Here is a 16,151-nt window from a genome sequence, read left to right on the forward strand (position 1 = left end):
TGATTTTAACCAAATTTTGTAAGCATGCGTTTTTTTTGTTAAAGGGTTTCTGTCTTGTACTGCCATCTAGCGGTAGAACATCGGAACTAATTAAAGCGCTGTTTTAAAAGTGTGTAGTTCACCCCGTTCGCCGGAGAGATGGCGCTACTTGTTCAATTTTTATAAAAACTCAATTATTATTAATTTTATCGATTAATATGCTACATATTTATTATAAATTTGTTACTATTAATTTTATACTGCTTATAATACATTTTGTGGGTCCAAAAATGTAGATTATGTCTACAGAACAGTTCGCACACTATAGGGAACGACACAAGAATGGCAGAGCCAATATGAAATCATGGAAGTCATCTCGAGAATTAATAAAGGGAATTAAGTGTCTTAAAATCATGTTCAAGAACTTTCATCGTACATTTTTAAAGTAATGATATGTCATTACCTGCGCGAACGAGCGTAAATCGAACGTTATTCAAATTCAATCAACGCGGAATCGAAACGTGTATACTTACCACAAATTATTTGCAATTGATTATTCAGTATGGGCGACGATAACCGATGGCAATAATCGTAAAATTAGCAATCACATAACTTCATAACGTTATGATATTCGGATCGATGGTCATAATCGTAAAATGCATATATGCAGCGCCACCTGAGATTTAAATAATTTATGATGGCAAGTAGTAGCCTAACGTTTGTGGGCTCTGAGTTGATGTTATTTTAAATACCATGCCTTTTACTATCATTGTGTGATCACTCGTTGAATTATCTTTGTTGTCTTCATTCTTTTACTACTGGTGTCATGCATTATCAGATATTTAGCATCGACAGTCGTTCCCGCAGCAACGCGTGAGGGTGGTTAATTATTTTTTAACGAAATATGAAGTGTAGGTCTAGGAACAGCGTCCATCTCCTGGCACTACCGGTGGTAAGGGTTGAAATGGTTCGAACTGATATAATCCCGAATTGTTGTCAATTTATATGGATACGAGAATTGTTGAAAAAAGGGGTAGTTTAGGGTATTGATGGTGATCTACGAAGTCGCGAGGACGAATAGGGTCTTAATACTTATAAACGTCATTACGACAGAAAGGCCGTGATTACGTTAGAACGCCGAGAGCACGTTGCGCGAGGGTGTGGGTAGAAGGCTCCGCAGAGGATCCGAGTATCCTCGTCTCGTTTCCTCTTGGTCGTTCTCGTGCGGCGTGGAGCCGGTTTCAGGCGAAGCCGGGTTTTAACGATCGGTCATTAAGTCGCGAAGAAAATTGAGACGTCCACCTCTCGGTGAGCTCATACCCAATTGAGTAGCGGCCTTAATACCCCTTATGTATTATCCGGTAGGCGAAGCACCTTGTTAAACGGATCCGCCATTTCTTCTTCTCGCTTCGTGTTTTTCCATGGGGATCGCGTTCGATCGAAAACCCGACACTACCGTAACAGTTCTTCCTTCTCTTTTCTTTCTCCCTTTTAATTTGTTTAGACCTCCTCTTTTTATCGTGTGTTCCGCGCACCCGTCGCAAGACCTATAAGAATTCCTCGCTTTTTGCTTAATTAGCCCGTATCTGTAACCAGTTGTTACCGATATTACCGAAAGTGCGAAAATGCGTACTAACTTACGGTCGTATTCTTTTCGGAGCCGGAATTCATCTCGAACACCTTACGATTTCCGGTTTAAATTGACGAAGAGATACAGCGATAACGTAACGCGATAAATTAGATCGAATAATCGATTCGATTCTCGACTCGAAATGAGGAAAAGTGCCGGTAATCCTATTCGATTTACTTGGATTTAATACGCATAGGTGTGGAGCAGATTTTATTTCAAGGTGTGTAACCTCGAGCGACAGGTTAACGAGAAATTGAGCTTAGTATAACGCGCGTTTAATCGTCATGTGACGCGTATTTTCCCGGCGTGTCGAATCTTTGAGTAATGGCCTCCGAGAACGTAACAGCCGATCCTGATTACGGATCCCGATCCTGTTCCCATCCTGATTGCGAACATTAATGCGCGTGTCGCTTATCGATCATTGGATATCATGCACAGTGTGAAATATACCTAGAAACACGGCTCAGATAATTGGCAGATCTACTCTAAGAACACGTTGCTGACTTTTGCAAGAACCTTGACTAATTCTCTTCGTGCTCAACTTGTTTCTCTTACATTGCCTCACGGCGTTTATAATTATCAGATGAAGAAGACTCTAAAGCACCAAAAGTACCTAGTAAAATTTAAGTTTCAATCGAAAGTAAAAGGAAAACGATGCTCCTCTAACGTTACGTCCCGCGATAACTCGATTATTACGGAACATATTGATTCATGTACGCTGCACGAGCCAGCAAAAAGCGAATTTGAATCGGCCGGTAAAACAATGAAATAACGATGTAATCTTCGACAATGGACGGCATAACCGGGCCGTAGTCGCGCGTTGTCCGCTTGTTAGCGATGATATATCACATATGTACAGCAGCTGTCATCTTACTTGTCCTTTGACGGCATATTTATACCGGTTTCACCCTGTTCCACGCCGGCCGATCGCCGATAACGGATGCACCTCGCTAATGCTACTTGCTCGCCGAGACGCCTCTACGCTTCTGAATTCGTTATATCTCTAGTTATGTTAGCCTGTCTCTATTTCAACAACTCCGATATCATCCACTGTCCAAAACATTCATTACGTGTCTGTATAAAGGAGACTCTAGATTGACGAGACTTGGGATACTTTGGTACTTTGCTGTTGTCTACCGATTTATTTGGTAGGGTCAGATATTTGATGCTGATCAAGTGGACTTAATCTTGCACTATTTTGACGAGTCTGATGCACTCGTACCTCGGTCGTGATCAATTTTACTCAAATTTTTAATACACTTCAATTTGGAGTTCAATTATAATTTACATAGTCAATTGAATAATAACATATTGAAATACCATTTCAATTTTTTTGTCTATTTTAATATTACAGTTTAATTGGGCATTTCTGACTGACCTGACAAATAAGTCATAGTGCAAGGGGTTAACTACTGAACTTGATGTAAATCACTAGCTCAATGTATAACATTTTCGTACTCTGTTCAAGCCTTCCCTATTTTGAAGTTCAAATTTGCGATATACAAAATAATACACAAACAACTCCTTGAATGTCCGAGACCTTCCCATCAGCCCAAGACAAATGCTGAAGCAACCCCCAACGATGTCGACGATAAGCAAAAGGAGTTAATTTAATCAATAAGATTTACATCGATCAACAAGATTTCTGTGGCGGAGTGTCGAATTTTCTGGGAACAGGGTCCGAAATTAATTAGGGGTTTCGCAGGAAGCTCGGTCGCCGCGAAGGATATCGAGCGTCGAAGGGTGGCGGGGACGAGGCCAATCGTGCGCCTTCATTGCCCTCGACGCGTTTCAGGCCGTGAGCGTTAATTGGCCGGACCAATTAATTCCAACAAGTTCGCTCGATGCGATTAGTGCGCGTACGTGGTGGTGCGGTGCGGTGTGCTCACACACGGCGTACCTCCGTCTTCGTTTCGCCGTCTTCGTCCTTCTGTTCGCGGTAACAAGCGAACACCGATCTGCCCCCGGAAAACGAAGAACCTGTTCCACACACGCGGTGGAGGTTTCTCGCATTCTCGGCTGCTCCCGCGACACCAGATACCGTCGTTGTTCTCCCGTGCCTGCGGCCAACAGGAATCGGACGCAATAACGAAAACACAAATTACGGGAGCATCGAACACCGATCGTCTCGATGCGATAATCTTCTCTTCGGGGATGCCGGTGGTCGCCCAGGATTATTAACCTCTTTCGACACGAACGCTTCTGTCTCCGCTCAATCATCTTTCAACGATAATCAAATTTTTAAATGACTGATGCTCACTTCGAAGTTTGTGGTAATTTTGATCGCCCAGCTCCTTAACACTAAAACTACCAAACCAAATAACTGTTCTACAAGATTCTTATTATAAACGACACAATTTGTTGAACTGATTTTTCTAATATCTACATTAATCTTTTACAAGACAAAGAATTAATGTGTATACTAATTTATGTCTTGTCATTTGATTATTTATTTTTCATCTCAAATTAAGTACACATACGGTAGGTTTAAATTTGATAATATCGAAAAAAAATGTGTGTGATGTTGCTTACGAAGTTGCAGTATCTAATGAAGTAGCATAAGCTAATTTTGAAAGATAATTGAGACACAATTTGTTGAATTGATTTTTTTAATATGTACATTAATCTTCATCAAGACAAAGAATTAATGTGTGTACTAATTTATGTCTTGTCATTTGATTATTTATTTTTCATCTCAAATTAAGTACACACACGTCGGTAGGTTTAAATTTGATAATATCGAAAAAAAATGTGTGTGATGTTGCTTACAAAGTTGCAGTATCTAACGAAGTAGCATAAGCTAATTTTGAAAGATAATAATGTAAAATTAAGTCGTACCTGCACATCGCTAAATCATAATTAGCGTCAGTATCCGATCGTATGTCTGCGCAGCGCCTGTAACATAGCTGTGAGAATTTGAGCTCGTAATTTTCTGAATTTCATTCATTACGGACGACGTTGATTAAGTTCACAAAGTTGATTATAGACTTTCTTGTTGCGTGGAACTAGTGTGTGGAATATCATACTCGAAATTTGAAACAGTGGTAAATTTATGTCGATACAAATAGGATGGGGACAGAAAACGTAGAATTTTCACGAAAACGCGAATAGGTAGAGAGACGGTCACGTAGGAGAATTTATCGCGTCGGCTGTCGGTTATCGGCGATGATCTCGATCCTCGCTGATAAAATATCTTCGTCGTGCTCGTTTGGACGGCGTTCTCGCGTCGTTCTGTCCGGGACTTGATTGGTGCATTAAATGCGTGAACGTATGCGTAGCTTTTGCTCGAAATCATGAGAAACGACGTTCGGGGATAAAGTTGAAGAGTATACGGACCGATTTCGTGCCACGGAGAACGTTTAATCGATGCTTTTAATTAAACCTCGTCAATTTGAATGTGTAATCAGCGGAAAAGGTAATTAACAGTTAACGAGAACACGCGATTACGGGCTAAAATCTTTCTGTTGCTCGTTCCGGACGAAAATATAAATGAACCGTTTAAACTAATTTATATTTATATTTTAAAAATGACGCGGATAAAGTATACTTTATTTATATAAACTATCTCTACTTTGTGCAAAATTTAAATTAGTCCTTTAAGTCCTATAATTTCATTTATAATTACAAGTCACTCGAGCGAAATAAGAGAACGATAAAACAGGTTGTGGCAAGATCTAATTCCAAGTTAATAAATACGAAGTTGTAGCAAGTACGTTGATTTCATATTTCAGTAATTAAATCCTCCGTCGTTTTAATCTGAAAATTTTATGGCTGGTGGTACGAAGGTGTTGATTGACCGTAACGCGACACGCGTCATAAATAAATAAAGGGGTAACGAAAGAAAGGGTTGCAGGAGACGTATCGTGAATTTATCCGAGGTACGAGCCGTCGTTCAAAATTAGACTGAAGGCGCGTGTGTGTACCTTACGTCCGGAAAGTCCACCTATGAGTCTAAAAGGTCCAGCGAAGCCACGGTGGAGAGAAGGTAAGCCGGAGGTTGATTTATCGGCCAATTAGTCCACCGTACCGGGTGCGCTTCTCTGCTGCGTCTCACCTTCCAGATGATATCCCGGCAAAGACCGGCACATGGGTTAAAACGTCGCCAACTAAACAGAGATAGAATATAGTAGCAAGGGAAAGGGAACCGCCAGTGCCGTAACTATCAGACCCTTTCAAATCAAATCACTTTTATGTCCCTATAAAAATACCTTCACCTTGAACACCTTACATTAGAAATGCAAATGTAGTAATTATCGTTAAACTTCGAACTTTAAATTCATGTAGTAGAAGCCATTTTGTGATGATTTTGTGTTAGCACAAAATGACTGCTTTGATAATCTGCCATTTTGTATTGTATTTATATTAGAAATGCAAATAGTAGTAATTATCGTTAAGCTTCAAACTTTAAATTCATGTAGGAGAAGCCATTTTGTGATGATTTTGTGTTAGCACAAAATGGGTGTTTTGATAATCAGCCATTTTATATTATACTTACATCAAAAATACAAATAGTAGTAATTATCGTTAAACTTCGAACTTTAAATTCATGTAGTAGAAGCCATTTTATGATGATTTTGTGTTAGCACAAAATGGCTGCTTTGATAATCTGCCATTTTGTGTTATACTTATATTAGAAATGCAAATAGTAGTAATTATCGTTAAACTTCAAACTTTAAATTCATGTAGTAGAAGCCATTTTATGATGATTTTGTGTTAGCACAAAATGGCTGTCTTGATAATCAGCCATTTTGTGTTATATTTATATTAGAAATGCAAATAGTAGTAATTATCGTTAAGCTTCAAACTTTAAATTCATGTAGCAGAAGCCATTTTGTGATACTTTTGTGTTACCACAAAATGGCTGTCTTGATAATCAGCTATTTTATATTATACTTACATCAGAAATGCAAATAGTAGTAATTATCATTAAACTTCAGATTTTAAATTCATGTAGCAGAAGCCATTTTATGATACATTTGTGTTAGCTGATAAAACAGCCATTTTGTATTAGGAGCTTGAAGAGTTCATACAGACATTCTCATTGCTATTGAAACTTTATATTCCTGTACTATAAGTACCATCTGGGGATATTTAACATAATAAAACGTTTATACAGTTACTTCCACCAAAGTACAAGCTTTAAATTAATGTAAGTGCCAAGAGTTTGAGCAAAAGTTCTCACGAGATCAGATCCGTAGTACAAAAAGGTAAGAGTATTTTAATTAATCGTGCAATGAAAGTTACACGCAATTAAGCGTAAAAAGAGCGTTACCAAAATCGTTTCACTTTCTAGTTAACGAGAATGGTAACCGCGAAGCTTTCTATAGGAAAACAGATGTTGCAGCTTGGGTCGCGTGGGAACGATATTTGTTTGACAAGAGATACGAAATCTCTTTCCCTCTCTTTTTCCATGTTTTTTTTCCTGTTTCTGCCGAGCCGCTTACAGTCGAACGACTCCATTAGTCCTCGGATCTATCCCAATCCGTGGTCTGCGGTTAATGGTACAAGCATCCGTTGCGTCGCGCGAGCCTATCTTCCTCGGTGGCGTTTGTCACCGTTTAACGTTTAGCATCCTCGTCTCCGAGGGCGAAAATAGACGGCTGCCCTCCTCGTGTCTTCTCAGAAAAATGCCTGACGCTCGAAGAAACAAGATTAAAAGGCGTTTTGCCGCGTCGATCCTGCACTCCGCGCGAATACACCGCGTCCTATCTCTCTGACGGGATGGCACTCGCGATTCTGTCGCTCGAAAGGTGTCCGAGCACCTATCGCTGGACGAACAAACGATCGAAACCACGGATTTCTTCGAGTAATTCGACCAGATGCTTCTCGGAACGATTGTTCCAACTTGCTGGAATTTGTAGCAATTAGGAATTATCTGCTTTCACGCGTCATTTGCATTTTGCTTTTTAAACTCGAGCTTTAGTGCACGCGATAAGATACCACGCTGGAGGGTTCTTATACTTCTTAATTCTCTACTTCAAAATTTTTCGAAAGTTCGACTTCTGTTATTGAAATTAATTTACTATTTTTGTTATCGAAGACAAGGTTTGCAAATTTTGAAAATTCTGACTTCCCCTATCTGTTATGTCCTCAATATTTGACATTCTTCAGCTTCCAAATTAATTACCACATCGTTAAATTTTCAAATCTTCAAAATTAAAAGTTCTCAAATCTTTCTACATCCCCAAATTTCAAAATTTCTAACTGATCAAATCACGAGCCACGTGTCAGAAATAATTCCTTAAGAAAAAGTGATTGAAATTGAAAGCAAGGAAGGAGGATCAGGGTTTGATGAACGAGATTGCCAGGGTTTATTGTTTCCCTTAATTTCGTTGGGCCATGGCTCAGAGTTTCGACGCGTTAATCGGCAATTTCGCGGGCCGGAAAAATCTTGACGATGTTACGGTGAACTAATAACGTAAATACAGGTCGGATATATTCGAGGTAGGTAAAGTAAAGCCGTTTCGGTGTGGCGGACAGTTAATGGGAGACCACCCGTAGCCGTACTCCTAATACCGACGCGATTAAATGCAGACAGGATATTAAACCGCGCTCTATACAACCGCGGTGGTCATAACACATTTTGACAATGCATCGTCCAGGCAATAAAGTAAAATCGTAAACCTCTTACCGCGCTTATCCGCGGCCACGAGCTTCCAATATTCTCCTGTGAGTGGAACCTGATATACCTCGATAACTTACAAATAATATTAACTTATCGATTCATCTTCTCTTCCTTTGTTTGGCTGTTCTGTAATGAAGAAATTGAAACATTAAAAAAATTAATTTAATCAAAGACTGAAGGTTTGAAGATTATTCCTGTGAACCACGTTTGTATTGATTGAAAAGTGTGGCTTCAAGAGAGTTTTCATTCTTCACTTCTTTTTGTGTCATTTATTAGATGTGTCAGTCAAGACTAAATATTCGGGACTATAACATTAAAACGGGCAAAGAAAATTATAATGTTCCGAGTATTTTATATAGAGGGATCTTTGATAATGCAACTCATAGTTGGACCTAAACTAGTTGAGGACTAGTTTCGAGTTGAAGAGTATTTAAAATTCGAGTAAGGTTGTCACATTCTATCAATAAGTGCGTCACGAGTGAGACTCGTCAAAAGAGAGGTTAATAGAAAATTGATATTATTTTTAAAAATGGCAGACCACATGATAACCTAACTCCGAGAGGGTGAGTTGTAATATAACCGAAGAGTGTCTCATTAAAAAAATTTGCCAGTGTCCAAAAGCTGAGAAAAAGCACGTAGACGTTTTTCGCCGAAGAGCAGAAAGTGTTCAGAATCGGTGCAACGGTACAAGGCAGTTGTTTCAGAGCGGTGCAAGTGAAATTCGAGTCGGCAGATCTAATGGTGGCAAAGGCGAGTCATCACGTTCACCGTAGAACAAGCTCTGACCGGGGCAACCCGTTACGGGGACACGAAACAGAGAATGGAAATCACGAACACGCGAAAGAACCAGTGTCGTGTTGCGGGCATTAGCTAACGCGCGTGTCATCGCGTCGCGGATCGCGTACACGCGAGAATTCGCGGAAAGAAATCGTTTCTGGTTAACGACACGAGGGTTAACGAGCTCGGCATGATCATTTGCCTAACTTGTTCGAGTCGCGTGATATTATTGCTTAACATTGGAATTTCATCCGAGGGTTACTAGATCGATTCGAGCGGCAAGCTCGAGTCGTGTTCGTTTGTGGAAACGTTTCAGCAATTCGTTAATACCCTGGTAATTTACGTAGAAATTAGATTATGGCATTTTCAATGCTTTTATCCGCGTTCCTCCAGTCGCGTGATGCAACACTGGAATTCGATGGGAAATAATTATCGAGGGGTATTAGGGTCGATAGCATCTAATTGGAAGACTTTTAACGAGTCTCCAAGCATTTCAGTAATTCGGTAATCTTTAAGTTTGAGAAGAAATTAGATTGTGGATGTTTAAGTTGAGACATCTGACGCGCCATCTTGTTCGTCTGATTTTGTACTTACAGGGTGGTTCATCTAAATTGACGGACCAACAGCTACAATATCAGAACACGCCATCTTGTTCGATTGATTTCGTCCCTCGTACAGGGTGTTTCATCTAAATTGCTTTCATAAATAGGCAGACGAACTGCTACAATGTATGAACACGCCATCTTGTTCGTTTGAGTTTGTTCTTCATACAGGGTGTTTCGTTTAAATTGCTTTCATAAACTGATGGACCAACTGCTACAATATATCTGAACACGCCATCTTGTTCGTCCGATTTCGTTCCTCGTATAGGATGTTTCATTTATATTGCTTTCATAAACAGACAGACTAACTGCTACAATGTCTGAACACGCCATCTTGTTCGTTTGAGTGTGTTCTTCATACAGGGTGTTTCATTTAAATTGCTTTCATAAACTGATGGACCAACTGCTACAATATATCTGAACACGTCATCTTGTTCGTCCGATTTCGTTCCTCGTATAGGATGTTTCATTTATATTGCTTTCATAAACAGACAGACTAACTGCTACAATGTCTGAACGCGCCATCTTGTTCATCCGATCTCATTCTTCATACAGGGTGTTTCATCTGAATTGCTTTCATAAACAGACAAACTAACTGCTACAATATATCTGAACACGCCATCTTGTTCGTCTGATTTCGTTCCTCGTATAGGATGTTTCATCTATATTGCTTTCATAAACAGACAGACTAACTGCTACAATGTCTGAGCGCGCCATCTTGTTCATCCGATCTCATTCTTCATACAGGGTGTTTCATCTGAATTGCTTTCATAAACAGACAGACCAACTGATACAATATCCTCAATCATCTAAACAGTTAAATCTACACCCTTGAACCAATTCACGAAATTAAAATTTAACATTATAAATGAAGTTTGAAATAAATGATATCCAAAGAACCTATACATAAAGCAATAAACATACATATATGTTTGCATTCATATGTGAACCTGTGGGTGTACCATACGACGAATCTTTATGTAAAAATAATTTACGAGTAAATTCTCTATACCAAGAATTAATTTGAATGCGTTAGTACGTTTCCTCGAACGTAGAGTTTACAGTCGTTCATAAAATGTGGTGAAGCCGCAGCTATAAAGGAACGTAAAACTGCCAAATAAAGAGTGTCATTCGCGGGATGAAAATTACGCAAAGAAGGAGGATAAACGACTCAATTTATCGGGCCGCGAGTTAACACAATATCGCATTAAGAGGCTGCGAGGGAAGCTCGTTTTCGAGATGGCTACTCGTATTTTCGCGCCGGTTGATTCACGAGCCGCTTAAAGCGGTTTTCGTACATAAACAGGGATATACAAGACGTTCCGCGATACGGCGGGCGCGTTCGCGATGATATACCGTCGTCAGAGATCGGATAGGGTTCTAAGATTCCGCGAGATCATCCGCGCTCGCGAGTTCATTCGACGTAATTGCCCCTCCACGCTGACGAATATATTCCGCGTAATACCGACGATCGTTCCTCGCATTTTTCATTTTCACAATATAACGGAACCGCCGCGAGATCGGGCATAATAACGTCGCGATATGCAGGAGGCCAAGGTTCGTCGTTTTCTTCCTTTCATTTCTCACCATTTGCATTTTCATACGTTGCCGGGTGAAAAGGAAACTCGCGATCGTGTTACCTCGTCGTCGTAAAATAAAGATTCGTTGGATTATTCATGCCTCTTCGATCAATGCTTCTCGATCGTTTGTCGCGTTACGTAAACTGAAATTGTCAACCGAGCTCTTCAAAGAGGAATTTCCTGCACCCGCACACCAATTCATTTTTGTACTTCGTTTACTACTCTTCAACTCTATCCATTTATTATGAATTACTTTAGCAATTAACTCCCTCCACATTTCGTCCTCTTCCATTAAAAAAATCATTTATTACTCGGCACATCGTTAGCTATTTTAATTTCATAATTTTAAACGGGACGTCGCCGAGAAAAAGAGGAAGAGGGTCCGAAAAAAGGTAGAAGCGAGATGTAACCAACGGAACAATGGAAATTACCAATTTTAATTCCACGGTTCAACCGATGGAAATCGAATTCAACACGATGAAACTTATTAAACTGTGAACCCCGTCGGACGCGCATCCATTCTACGTAAAGGGACAAATAACGTAGATATTGTTTTCTAAATCAATCCGGTGCGATGCATATGCATGACCGATATATACGAGCTGAAGAAAGAACGGCGCGTTGTTTCGGTCCGTGTCGAGACAACGTTCGATAAATTTGATAAATATTCATCGACGGAAGTGCTTGGTAATCATTAGACCCTGAATTTGAACTAAACACGTTTCTTCGGATTCGTGTATAACTATATACCATATTTGTGTCGATTGTTTTATCCGTTGCCGTCGAAATTTGTGAATATTTTACGTTATTGTTGTATGACGATGTAAAATTATGTTGGAATGTGAACTTTCCTTTTGTAGTTTTTAGTTTGGGGGGTTGGAGAGATTGGGGTGTTTGAGAGGTGCAAGCTTGGGAATTTTAGGGCGAGGAGAAGTTGGGGACGTGAGAAATTTGAAATGTGAGGAATTCGGGGCGTAGAGAATTCGGGACGAATGGAATTCGGGGCGTAGAGAATTCGGGACGAGTGGAATTCAGGGCGCGTGGAATTCGGGGCGTAGAGAATTCGGGGCGCGTGGAATTCGGGACGAGTGGAATTCGGGGCGTGTGGAATTCAGAGCGTAGAGAATTCGGGATGTGTGGAATTCGGGACGAGTGGAATTCGGGGCGTAGAGAATTTGGGACGTGTGGAAATCGGGACGTGTGGAATTCGGGACGAGTGGAATTCGGGACGAGTGGAATTCGGGGCGCGTGGAATTCGGGGCGCGTGGAATTCGGGACGAGTGGAATTCGGGGCGCGTGGAATTCGGGGCGTAGAGAATTCGGGGCGCGTGGAATTCGGGGCGTAGAGAATTCGGGGCGCGTGGAATTCGGGGCGTAGAGAATTCGGGGCGCGTGGAATTCGGGGCGTAGAGAATTCGGGGCGCGTGGAATTCGGGACGAGTGGAATTCGGGGCGCGTGGAATTCGGGGCGTAGAGAATTTGGGGCGCGTGGAATTCGGGACGAGTGGAATTCGGGGCGTGTGGAATTCAGGGCGTAGAGAATTCAGGACGTGTGGAATTCGGGACGAGTGCAATTCGGGGCGTGTGGAATTCGGGACGCGTAGAATTCAGAATATAAGAAATTTGATCTCCTCACCTACCAAAAGCACACGAAAATGCATTTCTGTCCATTTTTTTTCGATTCAACGATTGTGCAACCTTGATTATTAATGAGGAAACAAGGCGAGTCGTTCAGAGAATCGTTTTATTTCGCAGGAAACAACAGAACGAGGAGAGAAGTTAATTTAACCGGACGGTAAAAGCCACGTTGCGAGCGAAATAATTATATCGGATTTATCGTCAAACTCGCTACAACGCCGCGAGCCCTTAGATAATAGGCTTTTTACGACTCGGTCGCACGAACTACGCGATTCGAAAGTTACGATACTGCAAAGACCTTTTTACGAGGCCGTTACCCGTAACTGTTACTCATATTTTTTCTCTTCTTTATTTTGTTTACCACCAAACGAATCTAGAGACACTTGAAACAATCATATCGTAAAACTAGACAAGGACAATTCTTATATCACAACAGATCTTATAATAAAAAAAATAGATGTCTTAAAAATTCGACTGCAACATCCTTAACGATTAACCCTCCTTATGTGACATCTAAAATTTTCATTTTTTATGCAGACTCCAATTTACAAAATTCTCTCAAGCTTTTTTAATACACGAGTGTTATAAATAATCCAGTATAATCAGTATATGTATCCTAATAATTTATATATATATATAAAAAGATTTGTATTGATCATATAAGTCGTCAAACATGGGGGTTGATTCTGTCTCCCAACTCAAGATCAACACGATGCATCATGTCTTTGTTAATTCGTTGACACAATTTCGAATAATGGAGTATAGCTTTATGGCGTGGCACTTCATTTTCTCCTCTCAATAACGATTGCCATAAATGTATCGGCATCACGCGGCGAATCGTTTGTGCACCGGGACACTTTCGAACACAAACGTCCACTCGAGCCACAGAATCGATCCTCTCGAGATCATAACCGTGACTAGAGTGCACCATTCACATCGAATAACTCCCGTGAATGAATTCGCCCCGTAAAATCGTCGACAAAGCCCCGCACGGTCGAACATCTTCATCCTGAAACGATTTTCCAAAATCACCGTCCGTTCAAAAGAAACTGGACGCATTCAACCTAGGGAAGTTGTCGAGCCGTCCATTCTTGCGGCTCCCATTAATGAACTCATCGTTCAAAGGAGACGGGACAAACGCATGTCATCGCTACCGAATGTTCTGTAACTCTTTCTTTCCTTTCTTGTCAAGCTTCTTCGCCGCTGCACAAAAAACCGTGCAAAGTGGATTTGCAAGGAAACGTAATTCTGAGGATGAGTATACAGGCTTGAATGAACGCTTACGCAGGATGATTTTGTCAAATGCGGTCTCTTGGGAATATAAACAGCAATATTGACGATTATTTGTGTGGAGAAAACAATTTCAGACTTTGAAAAATTGTTCCTTCGTACAGCTTATTTGTACGCAAGTCGATTGTACAACTCATGGTCATATAGCGGTGCAACGTGTAATAGTACAATTGAGTAGAAGCATATTTATGTAGAAATTTGATACTTTGTAATATGATGCGTGGATGTACAGCGCGCGGCAATGGAACGTGTAGTAATCTGACGCGTAGAAATGTAACGTGTAGTCATGCAGCGGGTTGTAATTCAGTGCGTAGTAACGCAAGATGTAGGAAACTAATGCAGAGTAGTTCTACGCGTGGTGGTTCAACGCGTGGTGGTCCAACGCATGGTAGTCTAACGCGTGGTGGTCCAACGCGTGGTACTCCAACGCGTGGTAGTGCAACGCGTGGTAGTTCTACGCGTGGTAGTTCTACGCGTGGTGGTCCAACGCGTGGTGCTCTAATGCGTGGTAGTGCAACGCGTGGTAGTCCTACGCGTGGTACTCCAACGCGTGGTAGTCCAACGCGTGGTATTCCAACGCGTGGTAGTCCAATGCATGGTAGTTCAACGCGTGGTAGTTCTACGCGTGGTAGTCCAACGCGTGGTAATTCAACGCGTGGTGGTCCAACGCGTGGTACTCCAACGCGTGGTACTCCAACGCGTGGTAATCCAACGCGTGGTAATCCAACGCGTGGTAGTCCTACGCATGGTAGTATAATGCGTGGTAGTTCAACGCGTGGTAGTGCAACGCGTGGTAGTCCAACGCGTGGTACTCCAACGCGTGGTATTCCAACGCGTGGTAGTTCTACGCGTGGTACTCCAACGCGTGGTACTCCAACGCGTGGTAATCCAACGCGTGGTAGTCCTACGCATGGTAGTATAATGCGTGGTAGTTCAACGCGTGGTAGTGCAACGCGTGGTAGTCCAACGCGTGGTACTCCAACGCGTGGTAGTCTCCAACGCGTGGTAGTTCTACGCGTGGTAGTCCGACGCGTGGTATTCCAACGCGTGGTAGTCCGACGCGTGGTATTCCAACGCGTGGTAGTCCGACGCGTGGTATTCCAACGCGTGGTAGTTCTACGCGTGGTAGTCCAACGCGTGGTAGTCCAACGCGTGGTACTCCAACGCGTGGTAATCCAACGCGTGATAGTCCAACGCGTGGTAGTTCAACGCGTGGTACTCCAACGCGTAGTAATCCAACGCGTAGTAATTTAACCCTTAGTAATCCAACGCGTAGTAATCTAACGTGTAGTAATTTAACCCTTAGTAATCCAACGCGTAGTAATCTAACGTGTAGCAACATAACAACCTATCCAAACCTACCCAACCTTCCCTTACCCCACAATATTAGCGACACATCGAAAGATGGCGGCCATAAAGTCATCATTAGAATTGAACCCGTGACAGGCTCTCGATCGAGCGGAAGGCGGTTCCCGGTTGAAAAGTTGAGGCGAAAAATGAAACAGCCTCACGGGCCAGTGAACTGAAGCCGGGCTCTTTCGGCCGTTTCTAAATCCGACATAATACGACCCGAACGAGATTATTTCACGATTTATCACCGAGTTCGCTGAATGCTTAGGGTGGTCTATTAGGTATCGGGAGGGTGGCCTGGCAAGATGGCGGCCAAGACTGGCGAACAATTGAGCGTTGGACCGATGACAAATGACACGAGAAACCGTCTGCCGTCTTCTCTGACTTATGACTTTTCCCTTTGTGCGGCTCGAACCCGATACCACGAAACCAAAGCTCAGGTGTTTTCTTCGACCGAGCTGATTTTTCATCCTGACCACTTTCGTTACTGTTCGCAATAGATAAGGAAGATTCACCTTATACTTTCATACAAATTTTCCTATTTGCTTTATTTCTTCGGGACGTCAATTTATTTGTTCGATTTGCGAGGACGACTCGTTCCTTTTTCGCATTACCATTCGTTTCGATAGCAATATAATACGTGACGATACGACTCTAATTCGAGGTAATAGGGCACTAAT

General features: G+C 41.7%; 1 protein-coding gene across 2 annotated transcripts in view; it reads right to left on the bottom strand.

Annotated features, from left to right (window-relative positions):
* Window positions 1-34: 34 nt before the first annotated feature.
* The window catches only part of Msx (homeobox protein Msx), a 75,046-nt gene continuing 58,929 nt past the window's right edge, over window positions 35-16,151 (bottom strand). Inside the window, exons 3-5 of one of the 2 annotated variants that reach the window (XR_001096107.2) lie at window positions 5,533-5,715; window positions 4,448-4,515; window positions 35-3,916 (exon numbers count right to left, since the gene is read on the bottom strand). Coding sequence is in view for 1 of the 2 variants with exons in the window: in XM_012286305.2 (XP_012141695.1) it covers window positions 5,701-5,715 (15 nt within the window). In the remaining variant the exon portion in view is untranslated. Of the gene's footprint in view, window positions 3,917-4,270; window positions 5,716-16,151 lie in introns of those variants that run through there. The other variant, XM_012286305.2, reaches the window with a different exon arrangement.

The sequence above is a fragment of the Megachile rotundata genome, chromosome 9 (assembly GCF_050947335.1).
Source record: "Megachile rotundata isolate GNS110a chromosome 9, iyMegRotu1, whole genome shotgun sequence".
Taxonomy (NCBI): Eukaryota; Metazoa; Arthropoda; class Insecta; order Hymenoptera; family Megachilidae; genus Megachile; species Megachile rotundata.